The 23,871-nt window shown below is 47.5% G+C and overlaps 1 protein-coding gene across 3 annotated transcripts in view; it reads right to left on the reverse strand.

Annotated features, from left to right (window-relative positions):
• SLC25A15 (solute carrier family 25 member 15) overlaps positions 1–12,697 on the reverse strand; it is a 31,462-nt gene extending 18,765 nt beyond the window's left edge. The window contains exons 1-3 of one of the 3 annotated variants that reach the window (XM_065901939.1): positions 12,497–12,697; positions 9,572–9,696; positions 1,943–2,201 (exon numbers count right to left, since the gene is read on the reverse strand). In XM_065901939.1, the coding sequence (XP_065758011.1) occupies positions 1,943–2,201; positions 9,572–9,626 (314 nt within the window). In that variant the 5' untranslated portion in view covers positions 9,627–9,696; positions 12,497–12,697. Of the gene's footprint in view, positions 1–1,942; positions 2,202–9,571; positions 9,697–11,092; positions 11,329–12,482 lie in introns of those variants that run through there. The other 2 variants (XM_065901941.1, XM_065901940.1) reach the window with 2 other exon arrangements.
• Positions 12,698–23,871: the final 11,174 nt, after the last annotated feature.

Below are 23,871 nucleotides of genomic sequence, written 5' to 3' on the forward strand. Positions count from 1 at the left end.
CACCCCCATCTGCTGGATGATCCTACGATCCAAGCTCAGTCCTACAAACATGTCTCCCTGGGTGATTTCATCCTGTCCAGAGCCTTTAAAAAAAAAAAAAAAAAAGTTCCATTCATCAAGATAAAATGGCTGCCTATAAACAGGCACCTCTCCAGGGAACTGCAGAGAAGACTTTTGTACAAAGGGAACCTACTGTAGCCACATGGGACCTTTGGTTTCAACAGGATCTCAAATTCCCACCAAAAAACCCAGCCAAGACTGTCCTCTGCAACCAGGAAGCTAAGAATACTTTTAAATGATACAGAATAAATCAGGGCTTCCCTGGTGGTCCAGTGGTTAAGAGTCTGTCTTGCAATGCAAGGGACACCGGTTAGATCCCTGGTGTGGGAAGATCCCACATGCCACAGGGCAAGTCCGTGCTCCACAATGACCAAGCCTGTGCTCTTTAGCCTGGGAGCTGCAATTACTGAAGCCTCTGTGCCAGAGAGCCCGTGTTCTGCAAGAAGAGCAGCCTCCTCAGTGAGAAGCCCGTACATTTCAACAAAGAGTAGCCCCTACTTGCCCCAACTAGAGAAAGCCCGTGTGCAGCAACAAGGACCCAATGCAGCCAAAAAGAAATATTTAGAAAATAATAAAATAAAATAAATCAATGTTCAAAAGGGCAAAGGGTTAATGTCCCAGTGCTTTCCAAATTCCTTTAATCTCTGTATAATAAATACCCAAGAGATGACCAAGCACACACCAAAGTCTAATGTTTGGGGCACACATGGCCAAGGAAACAGACCCTCACCTGCATCTTCTCAGACGCTCTGACCCTTCTTAAGATTCCAACTTCCTCGTCAAACCTCTTTGACTGCATTTTGCTGATGACGTGGAACCCAAAACTCAGATCACAAGTCGGATCTCTGGTTTAAGTTCTACACTTCCGCCTCGAGAAGTGGCACCCACAAGCAGCATTTGAAAAGCGTGTTCCCCAAATATCACATGATGCCACTTACAGGCGGAATCTAATTTTTAAAAACGGCACAAATGAACTTATTTACAAAGCAGAAACAGACTCACAGATCGTAGAATCAAACTTCTAATTACTAACAGGGAAATGGTGGCAGGAGGGATAAATTAGGAGATTGGGATGAACATACACACACTACTGTGTATAAAATAGATAACCAACAAGGTCCTACTGTATAGCACAGGGAACTCTACTCAATATTTTGTAATAACCTATATAGGAAAACAGTCTGAAAAAGAATGGATATATGTATAACTGATTCACCTGAGTGAATCAGGTGTGCACCTGAAACTAACAACATTGAAAATGAACTATACTCCAATCGAAAGGAAAAAACTGGACTTCCCTGGTGATACAGTGGATAGGAATATGCCTGCCAAGGCAGGGGACACGGGTTCAATCCCTGGTCCAGGAAGATTTCACATGCCATGGAGTAACCAAGCCCGTGTGCTGCAACCACTGAGTCCACGCAATTACTGACGCCCGTGTGCCGAGAGCCTGTGTTCCACAATAAGAGAAGCCACTGCAATGAGAAGCCTGCATACCCCAATGAAGAGTAGCTCCCTCACTCTCTGCAACAAGAGAAAGCCCGAGCATAGCAATGAAGACCTAGCTGAACAAAAAAAAAAAAAAAAACTAATAAGAAAAGAAAAGAAAAATAATCCTTAAAAAAGAAAAGCATCTTCCTGAAGAATGGGAGGAAGGTGAGGGTGGCTGGTTCTCCGTGGTGGATTGTGGGCAACTCTTACATAACACATATGTATGTGCTTGCCCAGTTTCCTATGACAGTCATGGATCACTTCAGAATCAAGAAAGTGGTTACTGGTAAAACAAAAAAAATGGAAATGTTCTTCCCAATAAGGTCTCTTAAAGCTCTTGGCCAAATAAGTGCTGGTTTTCAAACAAAGAGGGTCAGCGCCCTCAACTCACCTCAGCTTCGCCTGCCGGTCCAGCCCAGCCACTTTCCGCACCACCTGCTGGCAGAAGCCGTAGCACATGAAGAGGACGGAGTTCTCGGCGATGTTGGCGATGAGCGCGGGGCTGGTGCCCTTGTAGAAGCCCCAGAAGCCCGTTTGGGAGTAGGTCTTGAGGCAGCAGTCGGCGAGGCCCCGGTACAGGTCGGGGAACGTCTGCATCTTCACCTTCATGGTGTCGAAGGGCTGCCCGGTCAGGACACACGCCGTGCCCCCTGTAACCAGGGCAGAGTCCTTGTCGGGCCCGAGTCCACGGCCGCGCGGCAGGGTACGGCCCGGGGCCCCTCGGGGATGAGGGACAGGCAGCCCACCCCGGGGCTACCTCCGAGTCATCTCATTTGACCTCTTCTCCCCCTAAGACCTTCGAGCCCAGTTCAGTAAAACTTCTAGGGTGTTCCCCGTGTGCCGGGTCCCCTGCCCAGCCCTGAAGGAGCTCACACGCAGCAGGGCAGAAGGACGTGTTCAACAATCAGAGCCCCTGATGCAAAGGTGGGACCTGTGTTCAGGAGCATCGCTCAGAGGCACCTGGGGTTGAAGCCTGACGCTGCTATGAGATCCAGGACAAGCGAAGTGACTTCTGAGCCCCAGTTCCCTACCAGGATAGCATGAGGATTAGGATAAGCGTCTAACACTGTGGTTGCTACACCAGCGGTTAATTTATAGGGTTAACTGTGTGTGCGTCCACACAGAAGGAAGGGGAGAGGAATGGTCTGGAAAGAGTTCATCACTCCTCTGTCTGTTGCCCCGTGGTCCTGATGACTATCAGAAAAATAACAGGAGACTAGGCCACAGAGAAAGAAAACAGAGAGCCTAATTAGTCCCCAAAGAGCTAAATGTTTGACCCTATGGGAAAACCTCTTATCTGGACTCTGCCAATTAATGATTTGTATTCAGACAGGAACTGGATAGAAACTTACTTTGCTTAGCATACATATTTATATGCTTTTATTGCAGAAGGAGCATGCATGCATGCATTGGAGAAGGAAATGGCAACCCACTCCAGTATTCTTGCCTGGAGAATCCCAAGGACAGAGGAGCCTGGTGGGCTGCTGTCTATGGGGTCACACAGAGTTGGACATGACTGAAGTGACTTAGCAGCAGCAGCAACAGCATACGGTTAAGAGTATTAAATAGAGCAAAATCTAAACTTCATTCAATTACAACTCTGACGTGAGGAAGAGAATGATCTATAAACCCTGCAACTCTTTGGAAAAGACCCTGATGCTGGGGAAAGCGTGAGGGCAAGAGGAGAAGGGGGTGACAAAGGATGAAATGGTTGAAATGGCTGGATGGCACCACTGACTCAACAGACATGAGTTTGAGAAAACTCCAGGAGATAGTGAAGGATAGGGAAGCCTGGCATGCTGCAGTCCATGGGGTCACAAATAGTCAGACTCGACTTAGTAACCGAACAACAACATAAACCCTGTGCTATCCCCAGACCCTGGACTGGGTGAGCATTTGGGGAACTGTCCCTGGTGAATGCTTCTACCTCCCCTTGGGCCAGGACGTCCCCTACTTGTGCCAGGACACACAACCATTGGATGAGGTTATTAAAGCCTCTGCAAAATTAGAGAGAAGGCAAGCAACCTAGATGTCCACAGACAGATGAATGGATAAAGAAGATGTGATACATATATACAATGGAATATTACTCAGCCATAAAAAGGAATGAAACTGAGTCATTTGCAGTGATGTGGATGAACCTAGAGAATGAAGCCAGAAAAACAAATAATGTGTATTAATGTATATATATATATGGACTCTAGAAAAATGGTACTGATGAATCTATTTGTAGGGCAGGAATAGAGACACAGACATAGAGAACAGACTTGTGGACACAGGGAAGGTGAGGCAAATTGAGAGTGTAGCACTTATGTATATACACAAGCATATGTAAAAGAGACAGCCAGTGGGAAGCTGCTGATACCTGGGAGCTCAGCTCAGTGCTCTGAGATGACCTAGAGGGGTGGGACGGAGCCTCAAGAGGGAGGGATATGTGTATACATGTGGCTGATTCATGTCGTTGTACAGCAGAAACGAGCAACACTGTGAAGCAATTATCCTCCAATTTAAAGGCAAAACCAACCGGAGAAGGCTGACATAAAGTATTTCAGAAATGTAATTTCACAACTTTGACATAATAAGTTACTCCAACTACGCTGTGGAAAATAGAGATGGAGGGAGGGCTATTAGGAATAACTCCCAATTATTGGAGGTGAACATTTCCCAAGAGTCTGAAAACTGAACTGTTAAGCAAGCACAGGTATGGTCTCCATGATCCTATCACCATTGTTCCTCCCTTCTAGGAGAGCAAAGACACGTTTCTGCTTTTGTCCTGCCGCACCATCATCTCACACCATCACCAGTCCTGAATTAGAGGAATATAATTTAATAAGATGTTACCATAAATAGAGTCTTTCTCTCCCAGGTACTGATGGGCTAGAATGAAATAAGATCCTGCTGCTGCTGCTAACGCTTCAGTCGTGTCCGACTCTGTGTGACCCCATAGACGGCAGCCCACCAGGCTCCCCCGTCCCTGGGATTCTCCAGGCAAGAACACTGGACTGGGTTGCCATTTCCTTCTCCAATGCATGAAAGTGAAAAGTGAAAGTGAAGTCGCTCAGTCGTGTCCGACTCTTAGTGACCGCATGGACTGCAGCCTACCAGGCTCCTCCGTCCATGGGATTTTCCAGGCAAGAGTACTGGAGTGGGGTGCCACTGCTTCTCTATGTCAAAAATAATCATTTCAAAAGAAGAGGTGACTGTCAGAATTTTTAAAGCAGGTTCATAATCTTGACAGCCTAGATGGGGTCTTTAATTCAGAGCATTAAAATTCTATCCTAACCAGGAGTTTCCTATATTTTCACCCAACCATCCTGAACTGCGCAGACATCCGGGTTGCCACAGTATCCATTTGCTGCTTATCCGTAAGTCTCCATCTCCAACAGGGAGAAAGTAGGAGGCTAATGTACTTCCGATGCTACCTACAGTTCTCTCCCTTCTCCCATGGATGCAGGCTAACTTCCTATGTAACTTGTGGCTGTTTAGTCTCTCAGTCATGTCCACTTCTTTTGCGACCCGGTGGACTGCAGTCTGCCAGGCTCCTCTGTCTGTGGGATTTTCCCAGCAAGAATACTGGAGTAGGTTGCCATTTCCTTCTCCAGGGGATCTTCCTGACCCAGGGATCAAACTCTCATCTCTGCCTCTTCTGCACTTCAGGCGGATTCTGTACCACTGAGCCTCCAGGGAAGCTCAGACAAATGACACAGTCATGGCACTCATCACGCCCTGCTCAAGGAGGTGATAACTATTCCGAACACCAGCACTAACCCAACACCAAGACGGTCCTCATACCCGTCAAGTCTACAAAGCTATGAATAATTTACAGGAATTCTCTCTTTCCCTACTTGCCTAGAGATCAGACCTCTGATCATCTTGCTCTCCATAAGAAACAGGAGGGGGTTCCTCCAATCAAAAAAATTAATAATTTTTAAAAGTTCATTAAAAAAATAAAAAAGAAACAAAAGGGGGACTTCCCTGGCAGTCCAGTGGTTGAGATTCCAAGGCACAATGTGATCCCTAGTCGGGCAACTAAGCCCACAGGTCACAACTAGAGAAGCCTGTGTGCTTCAACGAAGACTCAGCATAGCCACCCCCCCCCCCAAAAAAAAAAGAAAACAAAAAACAAAAGGGCCCATTCTCTGCACTTTTGTGTCAGCGTCACTCTGGCACTTTCCTCTGCAGGAGATGTGTTGCCACCTACATCTTCTCAAGGTTGCGGCTGTGGATTTCAGTCCTCCACACAGTGGAGCCAGCAGGTGACAGACTGTGGAGGAAATCCACCAGGGCTGGGACGGTGATGGCGGTGATGGACAGCGCTCATGGAGGGCCACGGTGGACACGGAGAACAGAGCCTCACCCAGAAGGACCTGGCCACCTGCCCACCACGCAGAAAGGACAGCCTCCAACCCACTGGAGGCAATCAGTCAGTGTGCCCCTTAGTGGTGCAGACAGGCGTGTTATTTTAAAAATATTCCAACCAAAAAGTGATTTTGGTTTGTGGTTAATTTTGGCATTTGAAAGGATAAACCTCAAAGATCTAAAAATGCCACATTTTGGGGACTTCCCTGGCAGTCCAGTTGTTAGGACTTCCTAACACAGACGGTGAAGAATCTGCCTGCAATGCAGGAGACTGGGGTTCGATCCCTAGGTCAGGAAGATCCCCTGGAGGAGGGAATGGCTACCCACTCCAGTATTCTTGCCTGGAGAATCCCATGGACAGAGGACCCTGGAGGTCGCAAAGAGTTGGGCACTCAAGACTGAATGAGTAACACGATTTACAACAAGTGGTGTGGCTTCCAACCCTGGTTGGGGAACTAGGATCCCACATGCCAAAAAATAAAATAAAATGCCACTTTCCCACTTAAGCAAGGCACATTGCAACAGAGCAGTCTGGGGAAAGAATGCATCATTTTATGTTGATAGTTGTGAAGCTACTAAACCTTCATGTGCCACTAAGGTTTCCCTTTAAGGGGATTTAACTTTTGAGATCCAATTATCTAACCAACTGCCTCCAAATCTTCCCCAACCAGCTGCCTGGGCCTCTCGATCCTTTCCTGGCATCGCTCCTACAGCAGCTTCAGACACGGAAGCTGCGCTTTAGGGTAGACGAGCTGGCCTGAAACCCTGCTTGATGGAGGAGGTTTGTCTAGAAGACACACACGCTGGAGAACACAGGGACGCTACACCCACATCACCTCCAACCACGGCTGCCTCTGCTGTCACACTGGTGGTCCATGTCTAGAGCACTAGGGGTCCTCTGCTCCTGGCAACGGCCACAGAAAAATCCCAAAGCCCACCAGTTTCCCCATCCAGAGAGCTGGGGCGGTGAAGCCTCCAAAGGAATCCCTACCTCTGGGGGACGCTGTTGGCCATCATGTAGCAGCAGAACAAAGATGACAGAACGGGACAAGGAACCAGGCAGCCAAGGTCCTCGCCCTGTCTTTATTTACACCATCTATTAACAGCTGTGCAGCCTTGAACAAATCCACTATCCCTCCCTGGGCCCCTTTTCTACACATACAAGAGCATTAGAGTCAAGGGTCTCTAAAGGCCCTTCTAGCTCCATCACTCAAAGGCTGAAACCTCTCAAAAATGGGACGGCTGTTTCCCATTCACACAGGGGGAGTTCTCAGGTCACCACGAGGGACCTCCTCTGCCTGGTGTCTCACAGGCTTAGTACCCAGGAAGCCTGCTGACCTCAGATATCAAGACAACCAGGGTGGTATTACATCGGTGAAGGGCGACCCTGGGTTTGCAGTGCAGGAAGGAACACCTACCCACAGTTAGCAGAAAAAATAAACGCTAGTATGTATAAGGGCCTGATACATGTTAACACCACTGTAAAAAAGCACATGTACTGGCAAATGCCTTAGTCAGCCAGGTTCCTGGCAATATTGTTGCAATTTACATCTTTAAATATTACTATATGGGTCTGATACATGTTAAAAAAAAAAAAATCACGTGTACTGGCAAATGCCTTACACAGCCAGATTCTGGACAATACTGTTGCAATGTACATCTTTACAGATTTACTATTATGGATGCAGATACAGTTATGAATGCAGTACTCAAATGCCTGTCCTGTCCTTTCCAGGAAAAGCAAAAATGCTTTAATTCTATTACAACAGATCTTTCATCTTTGACAGACTGACTGAAAAAGACACAGAATCCCAAAAACTGAGCTTCCCCCATGGGGTGAAACGCACTCCTACTGCAGAGACACGAACTGAGCACAGACACTCACAGGAGGGCATGAGGTGGGCAGAGGCAGGCTGCTGGGCCCACGGTTGCCAAAGTCAGCGTCCTCTGCCAGCGAATGACAAGGGGCAGGGGTTAAAGGGACGGAGAGGGGACAGTGCGCAGGGCCGGGGGGCTCAATCCCTCGGCACTCAGCATGCGAGAGGCCACGGGATGGAACCCAGACAGCCCTTAGTCCGCCCACCCCCCTCCAGCACCGCACCCTGCTCCTCCTCGTGGTCTCTGACCTGGGAGCGCCCCTGCCTGCACCTCTTATCAGCCTGCAGTGTACCATCTCCAGACTTCCTCGTGTCCCACTTTGGCCCATGTCTGGTCATGGAAAAATACTGTTAGCTTCCCTGAACCCCTGATTTCTTTTTCACGACTAAGGCAACAGGATGAGAGCAGGCGGCCCTCTGACTGCCCTTCATCTGCTGACCTGGGAGGCCCCCCCAGATAAGAGGACGAGGGGTAACCCACTCCCCTGGCCTCTCCGCCCCAGGAAGCGGTGACAACATTCGGTGAGGGAGGGGAGGAGCAGTCAGGGTTTCCACTGGGAAAGTGGTGGGCATTCCAGCGCTTCTCCGGCCATAAAATCATCCAGGAATCCAAGTCATTGCTCAGGCACTTGGAATTCTGTCATCTGCCTCTCACTGAGTAAAGGCTGCCTTTCTGAAGAGTGATCTGCGTGGCAGGCGCGGCCCAGAGCTTGCCGGTGCCTGGGAGGCGAGTTGTTGGGGCGCGGGGGCCAGAGTCTATCTTGGCACTCACCCCATCCACCACTCCCCGGCCAGGCCTCTCCTTCCCTTTCAGGGCTTTAAGACACAGTCAAAAGTCAGTCTTATTCACCGAAGACATTTCTAAGGGTTTCCTTGCTCTACTGAGCAGCAGTAAAGACAGTCTCTGGGGTTTCCCTGGAGAAATGGTGCAGCCTTACTTCTGCACAGAAGGGCTCTCGAGACTGCCAGGCCAGGAATAGAAGAATCCTGTGTATCCCAGCCACGTGGCAATGGACATGTGGCTTCAGCTCTGAGCTGTGATCTCACAGGCTTCCAGCTGTGAACCAGAGACATTCCCACCCTTTACCCTGACTCCTAGTTGGTTTACTTTTTGTCTTTTTATTTTTGTCAATTAAAAAACTTTTTAAATTGGAGGATAAATGCTTCACAGTATTCTGTTGGTTTCTGCTATATATCAATATGAATCAGCCATAGGCATACATGTCCCCACCCTCTTGAAACTCTCTCCACCCCATCCCACTCCTCCAAGTTGTCACAGAGGACCCGGTTGAGCCCCTGCATCATACAGCCAATTCCCACCAGCTATCTATTTTACATATGATGATGGATATGTTTCCAGGCTGTTCTCTCAAAGTGTCCCACTGTCTCCTTCCCCCATTGTGTCCACAAGCCTATTCTCTGTCTGCTTCTCCACTGCTGCCCTGCAAAAAGGTTGTTCATCAGTACCACCTTTCTAGATTCCATATATATGTATATGCGTTAATATATGATATTTTTCTCTTTCTGAATTACTTCACTCTGTATAATAGGCTCTGGTTCATCTACCTTGTTAGGACTCACTCAAATGTGTTCTTTTTTACAGCTGAGTATCATTCCATTGTATATATGTAAGGCCTGCCTTCTGCTGTACCTGCAACACAGTATTACACTCCCATTAAGCAGTTTCATTACAAGGTCCTGGAGTGACAGAGGCAATGTGCTCACTGGATCTCACTCGCAGAAGGTACTTGAGGATCAGAGAATGGGGTTTTCCCTGGCCTTACCTGCGGCCCCAGCCGTGAGGTCAATGGCAGCTTGGATGGCAGGGTTGGATTTCATATTCTCTCGCTCCTCTGCTGGGCTCTGTGGAGGGTGTCTCTCTGGAGCTTATGACGGGCACCTCATATCCCTGGGAGGAAGCCAGAGCCCACCATCAGTCGGGCCTCTGCAGCCGCCCTTTCTCTAGGCCTGCTGCCCAGCTACTGCACTTGAACCTCACGGAACTGGGAAACTGGCTCTGCGTGGCTCCAGAGGAGGGGGCTAAGGGGGTCAGAGCAGCTCAGTCATCAGCCTCCCCTTCTCCCCACCCACCACCTCCCCATAAAAAGCACAGAGATTGAAAACCTTGCCTGAGTATCACTGCTCCAACAACAGATGAGGGCACTTCAACCAACTTTTCTGAAACTCTCAGAAACAAAGGCCAAACAAGCAAGCCAAGCAGACATCACAAGCCCCATCAAACCAGTTTTTCAGAGGCCTGGGTTGCTCTCTCAGTCCACTAGGTTCTGTTCCAAATTCAGATAGCAGCCTGAGAAACTGAGAGAATGCCACAAAACAGGAGGTCTGAAAAGTAATGAGTTAGGAGCTTGCCAAGTGACACCTGCCTGGGTCTGACTGGCTGCTCTGCCACCAGCAGGGGGGCCCCTTGGGCCCCTAAAGCTGGAGGTCCCTGTCTATACAAGGCCTCGGTCTACATTATCATAATCTGAGAGCAATCAGAAATAGCCACATCGGACAAATACAATGATAAACTGAATACGCACCAGGAGTTCTTAGAACTACAAAGCATTAGCACCAAATATTCTTGTCATCAGACTTCCCTCCAGAGCTTCTCAACATAAATGTGCACACAGATCACCTGGGGACTTTATTAAAAGGCTCATTCTGATGTGATTGGTTTCAAGTGGGACCAGAAATGCTGCCTGCCTGGACTGCTCCTAGATGAAGTTTATAATGCCTGGTATTACCCATATTAATAGCAATACCTGGTCCAGTGCCCCCCAAATTAGCTAGATAAAAATCACCTGGGACACTTGTTAAATATTCAAATAACCAGGCCAATCTCCTGGTGATCTTGATTCAGTAGGTTTGAGCTGGAGTCTAGAAGCTTGGGGAAAACCAGATCTACTTTTCTACCTTTAGACAAAAAAAAAAAAAAAAAATCAACTGCTGCCATGGCAAGGACTTAAATAAATATTGACTAGAAAAGAGGAGGTGGTTCTTTAACAGAATATTCTTTCGTGTGAATAACAAGGAACACTTTTTAACCATCACACCTAAGACATCACACCCGGTCAGGCCACCTCTCAGAGGGGGTGGGTGGGCTGGATGCTCTGTGAATACCAACATCACTCTAATCACTAGTAGAAAATAATTTTAGCCTCCAAGAAGTTTTTCAGCCACTTAAAGTATGTTGTCAATGACCAGACACCAAGAATCTCGCTTTAAAAAAAAGTTTTAAAACTAGCAACAACAAAAGTACAGCACTTTATAAAGCAATTAACTCAGACATAAAAACCACCAACTTTATGTTACCTATAGGTCTGGAAGGGCAGTGCCAATTACTAATGTTGATAAGACGGGGACCATCCAGTATGGAGAGAAGGATATCAGGGTCCTAATCCAATCTCCTCCTTTTCCAAATGGAAAAACTGAAGCCAGAGGACGGCAACAGCTCATCCAAGGTCACACAAGTCTGCGCAAACAGCATTCAACCCAAGTCTTGCCTTTTGGGTCTGTGCTTATCGACCAATAATTAATTCCAGAGGATTCCCACCTGGTCAAAAGGAGAAAACAAAGCACTCCACCCTGCATTTTAGAGGGAAAAGGAGCCACAGATGGGGCGCATCCAAAGGGGTTCATTTGCGGGGGTGGGGTGGGCAGGAGGGTACATTTCTCCCTTAGAAAGAAAGGGGCATAGCAGATGGCACTATGTCATCAACGCGAATTTAACCCTTTTAGGCAAGTCAGACTTAAACACATCAACTCCTGCACATAACTACTTATAGAATTATTAGGACTGTTAACAGTGATGGGAACTGAGATTAACTCAGAAGATATGAGCAACTGTTTCAAACTATGCGTGACTTTGGTTTGAGGAAGACATATGGTTTGAGGGCGGCAGGACTGATCAACCTGAGAAACTAATTCATGAGCCTTCGGTACCAACAGAAACAGAAAAACTGAACCTTGCGGGCGTCCCTTTATCCTTCTTTCTACACTTGAAACTACACCGGAGTCCCACTCCAGAAGACCATGTACATTTCCCATTCCTCGGGGAAATTTGTTTCTCGTGCGGGAGAATCCGAGGACCCCCGCCTTCCCCCACCAGATCACAGCTTAGGGAAGATTCCAGCTTCAGGCCGAAGCTGGGGTGGCGGGAGGCCGCCTGCCATCAGAGCGCCCAGAGAGGGGCGCCCCACGGGCGCAAGGATGCAAACCAGTCTCGCCACTTAGCAGCCGAGAGACCGGAGCCCCGGCTTCAGGGGCTCGGGATCCCGGTCCGCCCAAAGGGGTAGCTTAGGGAGACGACTTCCAACTTCTTCCCGACTCTAAACGCCCGCTGACTCTGCCCAGCAACCAGCCCGAGCCTCCCATTCATACGCGCCTCCGCCCTGCCCGGCGCCGCGCGGAGCCAGGAGGCTGGGTGACACGACTAGGAGGGCAAAGGAGGACAAGCTTTCCCGGGCGGTGACCGCGGCGCGCAGGAGGCCGCGGGGCCCGAGGGTCTACGGGGAAGTCCAGGGCCGAGCGCGGGAAAGGGGCGCCCGCGGGATCCCCGGGCACGTGGGCGGCGCGTGTGGGCCCGGGGACTCCGGATCCCCGCCGCCCGGGAAGGTCACGCCGCCCGGGCGCCGAGGCCCGCCCGCTCCCCGCTCCCTCCCGGCCGGTTCCCAGCAGCCGCGAGCGCCTGACCGGGCTGCGCTCACCACCGCGTCCTGCTCGCGCTCCGCCGCCCGCTCTCGGCTCTGGATCGGCGGCGGGGGTGGCCGCTTAACACCCACGTCGGCCGCAGCCCAGCCCTCCAGCCCCGCCTCCCGCGCCCGACTGCCGCCGGCGGGCGGCCCCCGGGGCTCCGGAGCGCCCCTGCGGCCGGGGCGGGCGGCGTGGGCGGCGCGGGCCCGGGGCTGCAGCGCCTCCCGCCCGCCGGCCAGGGAAGCGGAAGTCGGCGCGGCGCGGCGGCGCGCTCGGGCTCCGGGACCGCTGGGGGCCGCGAGCGGGAGGAGCCGGCCGGGCGGCGGGGCGGGAGGGCCGGCTGGGAGCTCGGGCCTCCACGTCGCTTTGCTGCCGGCTCGGTTCCCGGAGGTCCGCGGTGAGCTCGTATCTAGCTCGATCTCAGGGCTGGGGCTGGGGGTACCTGGAGTTAGACCAGTGACTGAAGTCTGAAGGATGTTGACTTGGCTGGCACTCGGGGCTCAGACCTTCATTTTGTTATAATTGAGCCCCAAAGTGCTGAAATGGTAGTGATGAAAAGTACATTCGCTTATTGCCGGTAAAAACAAAACCCCAAACATTTCCCATTCCGCCTTCCACGAGGAAACCTACACCGATGACATTTGGGGAAAGCACACCCACCAATGAAAACTTAACTCTTGTCTTTTTAAAGAATAGTTTCCAATGGGTATCTCAGACAGTAAAGAATCCGCCTGCAATGAAGGGGACCTGGGTTCCATCCCTAGGTTGGGAAGATCCCCTGGAGGAGGGCATGGCAACCCACTCCAATGTTCTTGTCTGGAGAATTCCATGGACAGAGGAGCCTGGCCGGGTACAGTCCATGGGGTCGAAAAGAGTCAGACACGACTGAGCGACTAAGCGCATGACTAAGCACAATGAATTATAGACTATTTGTGCACTTCTTTGGCATTTTATTAAAAAGCACAGTTCAAGGTTTCTGTTGTGCACGGGGAGTAAAGGAATTTTCTCTAGTGTCCCAGGCAAAGACTCACTCATTTGGGAGGGTGTTGATTTGTGACTCACAGCTGTTCCATTAACAGTCATGGGCTTGGTGCTTTGGTTCAGACGTCATGAATTCATTTTCCTTTTCTACACCTTGTTTTCTTCTTTAAACTGTGCTATCATTTTTCTTTTACATTTCTGCCCTGTTTGAATGTGGTGTTGGACTACTGCCAGTGTAACTTAAGTGATTTTTGGTGACTGCATCCTAAGTGTTAAGTCCCTTCAGTTGTGTCTCTTTGTGACCCCATGGACTGTAGCCCGCCAGGCTCCTCTGTCCATGGGATTCTCCAGACAAGAATACTGGAGTGGGTTGCCATTTCCTTCTCCAGGGGATCTTCCCAACCCAAGGATCGAACCCATGTCTCTTATGGGTTCTCTTATGTCTCTTATGTTGCATTGGCAGGCAGGTTCTTTACCACTAGCGCCACCTGGGAAGCCTGATTTTTTTTTTTTTTTTGGTGAGGGCCAGTGACAAATATTTGAGGTGACTTCTGTTAGGGCTTCCCAGGTGACTCAGTGGGTAAAGAATCTGCTTGCAACTCAGGAGATGGGTTCGATCCCTGGCTCCAGAAGATCCCCTGCAGGAGGAAATGGCAACCCACTCCAGTGTTCTTGCCTGGAGAATCCCATGGACAGAGGAGACTGGTGAGCTACAGTCCATGGGTTCACAAAGAGTTGGATACAACTGAGTGACTGAATACATGTCAATGCTTAAACATGAATGCCCAGCTGAATAGACCTGAGTGGGGATGGTGAGGAAGTGCTGTGAGGGTGTTAGACCTCCTGATACATGCATGGGAGCCCTTCTCAATGCAGCACAAAACCATCATCTTCTCACAGAATCAGCACTTTGGAACTCAAGCTTCCAGAGCATAATTTAATTACAGAAACAAGCGAGGGCATTTCATCGACTTGGCCAGTGACATGCAGCATAACCAGTGAGAAGAACCTTCAGTATAATGTCCTAAAGGATTGGCACTTTCTGTGGCACCTGGCCTGGTGGCTTTTGCAAACCAGAAACATGAGGCCCAAAGGAGCTAACTAGAGGCGGGCTTAGACCTCCTGTTACAGATTAAAAAGAGCTCCGGACTTGGAGCAAGGACACTCGTGTTAAAATCTCCATGACCTTCAGTGAGTCATTTAACCTTTCTAAACCTCAGCTATCACATGACAGCATCGTGGCCTTCTTTGAATCCCGCTGCTGTGGGAGCCTGCAGTAGCAATCCAGCATGGGGGGTGGGGGGGTGGGGTGGGTAGTGCTGCTTCTACTCCAGATCAGGGTCTCCTGACATTTTGTCCTGTCTTGCTTTAGCACCTTAACTCTCATCATTCTCCCCAAGGCTTTTACATTTCTTCTCTCTCTCACCTCTCCTTTACAACCCTTAGCCTCAATTCTATAAATGTAAGAAGCAATCAGGAAACTTCGGTGCATGTTTTTAACCTCTTATCTACAAAGTTGCGTTTTTGCACAAACTCTCACCTGTTTTCTTCTCCACTTGCTGTCTTGCTTACTACCGCATGGCCAGGAAAATGATGCAGGTGAAGAAACTGAGGCCTAGAGGGGTCAAGTGACTTAACTGATGTTGTGCAGTTACTAAGAGGAGAGCTGGGGCTCAGAGTTCATATTGTTAACTGCTACGCTCTACAGTAATACCTCCCAGAAGGCCTCCTCTGAAAAGCAAGAGGGTTGCAGAAACCCTTTCTCCTGGAAAGAGCTCCATAATATCTCCCTTCATAAAATTTTATTAAAAATCACCTCTTATAGTGGTGGCCCTATATGCTATCTTTGCTTTAGGAATAGAGACATATGTAGATGTAAAAAGGTTTAACGTCTCACAGGAGCTCAGAGAACAGATTGAAAAATCACCTGACTGCCAGTAAATCATAAAAGTGTTCGTCCTAAGGGCTATTCCCCAGGGACCTGTTGGCCTCTTGAGAAGAGAGTTTTGGAGTCATGCATCACTGCTCTCTGTAGAGGTTAGTCAACCCCATGGTATTTCAAATCCAGGTTCAAAACAGCAAAGAAGTCAATGCACTGACCTCTTTGCTCCAGGCATCTGTGTGCAGCACTTGGGATTGCATAATCCAGGGACATCAGTGCAGCTGGCTCTGGGGTGAGAGGGCAGGTATGACGCAGGTCAGAGGTGAGGCGACAGACAGAGTGGCTACATGGAAAAGGGAGCTTCTGCTGTTTCAACAGAATTTCACAATGTGCTGGTTAATGATACTAAAAGAAGAAATAATTTCACCACTTGAAGTCTTTGGGCCCTGATACCATGTGCATGTGTTTTAACAAAGTGTTAATTGAAGCTGCAAATAATTCAGAAATATAAATTATCTCTCATTCAAGGGTACCTTTTGTTAATGAGAAAGAAGAAAATGCTTTGATCACACAATTTTAACTCCCATTGAATATTTTTGGCTGCTGATGTAACTTTTATTGAAAACCGTGAAATTTTTTTTGAATCCGATAGAATTTGTATTTGAAATAAATATGTTTGGATTTCTGTAAGTGTGGTAAAGGAGGGTAATTTGTGTCCTGTGAAAGCATTGTTAGGGCAATGTTTTAAAGGGGGACAGTTTTTTAATTTATCTTTTCCTTGGCAGTTTTTTAATGGTATAAGCAAAAAGAAGAAAATCAGCTAAGATACATGTTTTAAGAGCCTTAGGTTTGAATTGGTAAAATATATGTTAAAAATGAAAGATAATTTATTATAGCAAAGAATGAGGAGAAATGCCCCTAAATGGTTAAACTTTAATGGGTTATCAATAAGAGGAGATACTATGCCATAATTTAAAAAATCATATTCTCATATATGTTTTAGTACATATTTGGCTACAAGTAATAGAATGTCCAGCTGTCAGTACATTTACTTTGAAAATAAAAATATTTCTAGAGATAGGAAGTTCTAGGGTTGGTTAATTTAACAGCTCAAGCATCTGGGTCCACTTCTATATTTGTCTTTTCTTTTCCTCATGATCACAAAATGGCTGCCACAGCCCTGCCTATCACATTTTCACACACAACATCCAAAGGCAGGAAGCATTCTCCCATACCAACTTTTTATCAGAGAAAAAAAATTTTCCCTGGAATCCCTCTGTCAAACTTCTCCTTATATTTCATTGGTCTGGAACTGGGCCTCATGCTACCCCAAACTTAAACATTGGGAAGAGAATGAAGTTACCGTGACTGATATAAAACAGGTTTCAGTAAACTTCTTCTGAAAAGGACCAGCTAATAAATATTGGGTCAGTCAAAAGAGTTTGTTTGGGTTTTCCAAATATTTAAAAAAGAAAGAAAGAGACAATGGCAAGCTTCAAAGAGCCCTCAGTCCAAGCAGAAGAAAAACCAAATAATTATAATTCAGGGAAGGTATGAGGCAAAGGGGTGTGAGTGATGTGGCATCTTAGAGAAGGGCATGAATAGAAGATGAAAAAGAGAATCTCGGGGGAGGCCTCTAGGAGACCCCCCATATCGGGGTATGTTTTGAAAGGCAAAGTGGTCTTTTTTAAGAAGATGAAAGTCTGCTGATGTCGCACTCAGGGCTCTTACAGTCAGCAGAAACTAACTCTAGCTGACAGAGCAAAATAGCAGCCAGTTAAAAAGATTCTGGGTGACTCTCCTGACCGCTGCATTGGGAGATGATACTCCCTGAGGCCTTGGAACAAGTCCTCAAACCCACTGCAGAGCAGGTCAGCCGTGGAAACCATGCTGCAGTTCCTTAAGAGCTCTAGACGTTATAGTTGGTTCCACTGTCCCATCTGATGGTAGAGTTTGTCCCCGTGATCCATCTGCGTCGGGGCCTCAGCCTTCTTTTTACTGCTTTTCCAAAGCGAGCATCCTCTTTCCCAGCTTTGCCTGATAAGCGGCCTCCCCTTTCTCATTTCCAAGTGGGTTTCTCCTTTGGGTGCAGCTGATGGTTGGAGCCTGGGTCACGTGTCTGGACCCTGATCTGTAAAAGGGGGTTGGGAACGTAGGGGTTTTCTGGCTTCTGTCTTAGAGAGGAAAGACCCACTTATTAGAAAATGCTTTGAATGTAGGCAGGGTTTTCAAATGATTTCAAGTAGCCAGAAAACATGACACATGCCGGCTCTAGATGGGCTGAGCATTCTGGGGGTGAGTTGGGGGACGTGGTATGGAGGAAGGCCACGTCTGAAGGTGCAAAGCTTCGAAGCAGAACAACACGTCTGGGGAACCGGAGCAGTTTGGCTCTGCCGGAGTATAAAGCATGGAATGCTGGGAGGTGGGGCCGGGAGGTGGCAAGAGCCACCTGCTAAATTCTCAGGTTTCTACTCAGTGATCTGCAACTGAAGCCCGGAAGTTGTGACTTGCGCCTTGCCTGGCCCAGGGCCTGGCCCATGGTGGGTTTTAGTCACTACTTGTTGAATCTTTCTAATAAATCTGTTGGATTGCATCATTGTTGCAGAGTTTGCCAGTAAGAGATTTGCTGGTGTACACAGTTTTCTCTCTCTTTCTCTCTCTCTCTCTCTGGGGTGTGTGTGTGCGTGTGTGTGTGTGTGTGTGTGTGTGTGTGTGTCTGTGTCTGTGCATGCGCACGCGCACGTTTGTGTACACATGTGTCTTTTCCCACAACTGGGCCTATCTCCAATGGATACTTTTCTAACGATTACTTTGCCATTTTTTAAAAAGATATTCTGATGCAGGCCATTTTTTAAAGTCTTTATTGAATTTGTTCCAATATTGCTTCTGTTTTATATTTTGGTTTTTTGACCATGAGGCATTCCCCTGACTAGGGATCAAACATGAACTCCCTGCTTTGGAAAGTGAAGTCTTAACCACCAGACCACTAGGGTAGTCCTGGCTAAATTGCTTTAAATGCCAGAAGTATTCAATTATTAACTCATAGGGCCACATGCATACTCTTTGATGATGCTTTCAGTTAGATCTAAGATCAAAACCATTTTTTAAAATGGTCATAAAATATGGCTTGAGAGAGAGAATGAACAATAATTTGTCTCATAGTAAATGGAAAACATTACCAAACTTGCAAATCTTTTACACTTACCAAATTAATGATCCAAAGTAAGCATTGCAAACATTTTATATGTTTTTTAAATAAAATAACTGTAAAGGTGATTTCTTTTTACATTTATTTTTTCTATTTCAATCATTAAAAGCTGTAAAACATACTTATCATTGGTTCTGTTACCTTTAAAATACAAACCTATCAGCAGTATCAGATGAACACATTTTCTCCTGCAGGTTCCTCCTGTCATTTCTCATCTTACATCTACAGTCACCAGGTACATACTTTCAATTTTTCAGTCAACAAACATTAAATACAACTTGAACTGCCAAAGAAGTGCTGCCATCAGCTCAGGGACTCAACATATATGTTCATTATCAGATCTGGAAGAACAGTTCCTAGTTTAGTCGCCATGAACCAGAACAGGCTAAGTGACAGAAACGATGACAGATGGTTGCCTTAGCAACCATCATGCTAGATTGTCTCCAGCCCACAGCACTTAAATCTTTCTTTTTCTCTCATGTATTTTGGTCACTGTGGTCAATGGGAGATTTGAAGTTTGTCTCTATTCTCCTGTTGAGAATCCCCTTCTAGGAACCAAACAAGATAACCAAAGAAAGAAGGCTTTATATTGTATACCTGGGAGGTTGTGTATATAAATCATTTAATATGGGGTTAAAATTACATGTGTGATTTAACACCAAAAGGTATAACAGGGCGCTGAGTAGGATTTATCTTGTCCAATGAGATGCTAAGATTTAGTATTTTGGGGAAGGGCATTCTAGAGAGAGTTACCAAAGTGGTTAATAACTCCTCCTTGTAGAGTTAACCAAGAGGTTGCAGAATCTGCTGCTTCCTCATCCATCACTTGGTTTCACCCTCCCAGCCTCCTTTTCCACCACTGACAGAAGAATTGATTGAATGAGTGATGCATGCTTAGTCGCTAGGTCAGGTCCGATTCTTTGCAACCCCATGGACTGTAGCCTGCCAGGTTTCTCTGTCCATGGGATCTTCCAGGCAAGAATCTGGAGTGGGTTGCCATTTCCTAATCCTGGGGATCTTCACAACCCCAGGGATTGAACCCACATCTCCTGTGTCTCCTGCATTGCAGGTGGATTCTTTACCCACTGAGCCATCAGGGAAGCCCCTAAGTAGGTGAAGGGAGTAGTATTTCATGGCCATGAAATATTTCAGAGGCCAAATAGGGGAAAGGAGGAAGGGAGAGGGCAGGACTTGTGTCCAGAGGCCTAGTCCTCCTCTTCACAAAATTATTTTGGTCACCAAGACATTGAAGGGAATCCACTTAGCTCTCCCCTCCATTGGCTACTGGTTGAGCTGCCAAGCTTGCACCCTCTGCGGTGCACTTACTATCCCAGCAGAGCTGAGCACAATCTGCTCAGCGATGATCTTAGAAGAGCTTGGGGGTGTGTCTTGGGACAGCTGGAGTTCAAGTCTCATGAACATGAGGACTGATGCCTATTTCTCAGAGATTCTGAATGTGGGGAGACTTGGCCTGCTGGTTTGAAGGGACAGTGGCCTGGTGAAGGGCAACAGGTTTCCCAGTGGTTCCCATGACTCCACATGAAGGAGAAAGTGTTGCAGAAAGGAGAGGAGCCCTGAGTTTGACAGAGGAGGTGACGCCCCACCAGATGAGGGTGCTTGGGGGCAGAGGGAAGAAAGATGCAGAGGAAAGAAACATGGCTGCCCTTCTCTGAGGAGGTACTCCACCAAGGGGTGACCCTGCACACCATCCCCGAGGAACCCCCACACCACTGTCTCCGAGGCGCTCTCACTCCAGCAAAGACCACCAGCATCAGACGAACTTAGAGCAAGACCAGTTCAAAAGGCAAACCTAACACTTTGAAATTAATGTTAGGGGTTGGTGCATAGAATGAGAGAAACAAGCAGAGCAAGCAGGAAGATTGGAAACCAGAAGTTTACACTATGACTTTCATAAAGTCATTTTGATGTTCTTGAGTATATAATGTATTATATGTGTGTATGTGTATGCTCAGTCGTGTCTGACTCTCTGCGACCCCATGGACTATAGCCCTCCAGGCTCCTCTGTCCACAGGCTTTCCCAAGCAAGAACACTGGAGTGGGTTGCCATTTCCTACTCCAATAATGTATTACATTTGTACATAAAACATAATAAGTCCCCTACATACGAACCTTCAAATTGTGAGCTTTCAAAGTTGCGAATGTGCCCCTGTATGCCAGCTATTGTATTGCACTACTGTATTTTCAAGGTGTTGTACTGTAAGATTGAAAATACTTTATTTTGTTTGTTTTTTAGAATATTGTTTGTGTGAAAAGTATTCTAACCCTATTACGCTTCATATATAGCTCATTTTGTTAGTTGAGTAAATAAGCTGACATTGTTGGACTTAACGAACACATTGGACTTATGAGTACATTCTCAGGATGGAACTCATTTGTAGGTAGGGATTTACTGTGTGGTAAACACAGAGGTTATAATATTAACTGTGTTCAGGTGTTATAACACTAAAGGAATAAAGAAATAGGTAATCTGCTTCATATATTGAACATACGTCTAAATAGCTAAATTTAAATAAAATCACAAATGCATCAGAATGAACAGCAACAAAGGCAAGCCTGCTATTTCTGTCCCCTTCCTGCCCCATCTTTGAGGAGGTTGAGAGAGAGGGGAGGAGGAAAGAAATTGAAGTTGCAGTTGGATTGGACTGAATTATCATAATTGAAGGATCTACAAGTTCTGAGATTAGTTTGACTATCCTATTTTAAAACACAAGCCAGGCCCTTCTTCTTTTGCTGCACGTATTCATCTTCTGTAGCACATCATCTTCATTTCCTGTCACACGCCAGGTACTATATATTTTACTTATTTATTATGTTTTATTTACTGTCTTCCTCTCTCACCTCTACCTTCATCTCCAAATGTAAACTACACAAGAGTAAGGATCTTTGTTTCTAACTGCTGTTTCCCTAGCATCTAGATTTACACTATCCACTTTGTAGCCCTACTTTACTTGTGACTACTTGCTGCTGCTGCTGCTAAGTCGCTTCAGTCGTGTCCGACTCTTCGCAACCCCATGGACTGCAGCCGACCAGGCTTCTCTGTCCATGGGATTTTCCAGGCAAGAGTACTGGAGTGGGTTGCCATTGCCTTCTCCCACTTAGCTTGAACTTAATTACAAAAAAATCTAAAACTCAGTGCTTCAGTTGTACTAGCCACAAGGAGGTGCTCAAGAGTCACCTGTGGCTAGTGGCTACCATGTTAGCTTTCTTGCTTGCCTCATTTTTTACTAGTAAGCGAATTAACTTGATCTCAATGACAGGAATTTATTTTATTTTTTTTCTTTTTTTGTTGCCTGGCCTGCGGGGCGCCCGGGAGCAAAAAATGATCCCCAAAAGGCTCCCGGGCACCCCGCGGCCCTCCCCAAGCCAGCCTGTTCACGAGTCCTCTCCTGCCAGGCTCCAGATGTCCAAGGTGATCCTTGGCCCACCCCACGCAAACTTCCCTGCATCCCACTTCCCCATATTCCCCCAGTTACCCCTCCACTCCCCTGCTTCCCCAGTTTCCCCCGTGCCCCCCCATCCCTCCCACCACCCCCCTCCCACATCCTCAATGACAGGAATTTAAAATGTTAATTCTGTGTACCCTAATAAAAAATAGGAACATTTGCTTATTCAGTCAACAAATACTGATTGACCATCAATGGTGTACTAGGTAAACCAGGGAAGAAGGCTGACCCAGGTCTCTGCTGTCATATCCTAGCCAGGAAGGCTGACATAAATATGTAAACAGGTTTGGCGAGAGATCTGTAAGCTCCAAGGGCCAGGAGCAGGTCTGTTCCTACCCTGAGGTAGCTCACATGCATGATAGCGCCCCCTGAAGGTGCTCAGTGAATGTGTTGCTGTTACTGCTGCTAAGTCACTTCAGCTGTGTCTCTGTGCGACCCCATAGACGGCAGCCCACCAGGCTCCTCTTCCACGGGATTCTCTAGGCAAGAATACTGGAGTGGGTTGCCATTTCCTTCTCCAAGTGAATGTGTTGAGTAAATGATAAGTCATTTCAGGCAGTGGTGGAGTGGGCAGGTGGACTTCATGAGAAGTGAAAGTGACTGAAGAAGTGACTGTTGAGTTAAGTTAGGAAGATGTGAATCATATAACAATCTTTGCGAAGGATGTTCCAGGGACAAGAATGTGCTGTGCTTAGTTGCTCAGTCACGTCCGGCTCTTTGCAACCCCATGGACTTTGTAACCCGCCAGACTCCTCTGTCCATGGGGATTCTCCAGGCAAGAATACTGGAGTGGGTGGCCATGCCCTCCTCCAGGGGATTGTCAAAGCTAACGGTCAGCAGGGCTGTACAGAGAACAGGAAGAAAGCTTAGGTTACTGGGGCGCAGTGGGCAAGGGGTGCAGAGAGGTAGGGAAGGCCGTCAGAGCAGCAGGCAAGGGCTGGTCATTTACCACACCGATGCCTGTTTCTTAGCCCTGCACAGACCCCACCCGGTAAGATTTCCTCTTCCTTCTATCAGTGTCTGTGGAATAGACTTTTTCTTATATTGGCTCTTGTGTAATAGGGATATCATTCAGTTGGTACTTTATCTGGGTGGTGTTACTGGGCTGTGTTGGGTTAATTTTGTGAGGTTTGATACAGTGATAAAGTGAAATCTTGCCCTCTGGGGGCAAAATTTCTAAGTGCAAGGGGGAGACTTCAAGATTTTAAATTGGTGAAAAAAAATGACCTAAATTAAGTTACTAAGGATCATGTTGGTGGTTGAGTAAAGAAAACATTGTGGGAGAGTGAGAATGAGGGGATGGAGACAGGGTAGATAACTGCTGAATCAGTCAAGGCCCAAGACAATGAGAGCCTGGACTTGGGGTCTGGATGGCGGGACGAGAGATGGCAGAGCCCCCAGCAGGCTTTTGGTAGAAGCACGTGCATGTGTGTGAGCACTCTCTCACACACACACTCCATACACACCACACACACACCACACTACACACAGCACAGACACACCACACCACACCTACCACACACACACACCCCACACACCATACCACACACACCACGTCACACACACCACACCATGCCACACACACCACACACACACACACACACCACACCACACACACACCATGCCACACACACACACACCCCACACACCACACCATACCACACACACACCATACTGCACACAGCACAGACACACCACACCACACCTACCACACACACACACACACACCCCACACACACCATACCACACACACACCATGCCACACACACACCATACTGCACACAGCACAGACACACCACACCACACCTACCACACACACACACACCACACCATACCACACACACCACGTCACAC

This window comes from Muntiacus reevesi, chromosome 11, assembly GCF_963930625.1.
Source record: "Muntiacus reevesi chromosome 11, mMunRee1.1, whole genome shotgun sequence".
Taxonomy (NCBI): domain Eukaryota; kingdom Metazoa; phylum Chordata; class Mammalia; order Artiodactyla; family Cervidae; genus Muntiacus; species Muntiacus reevesi.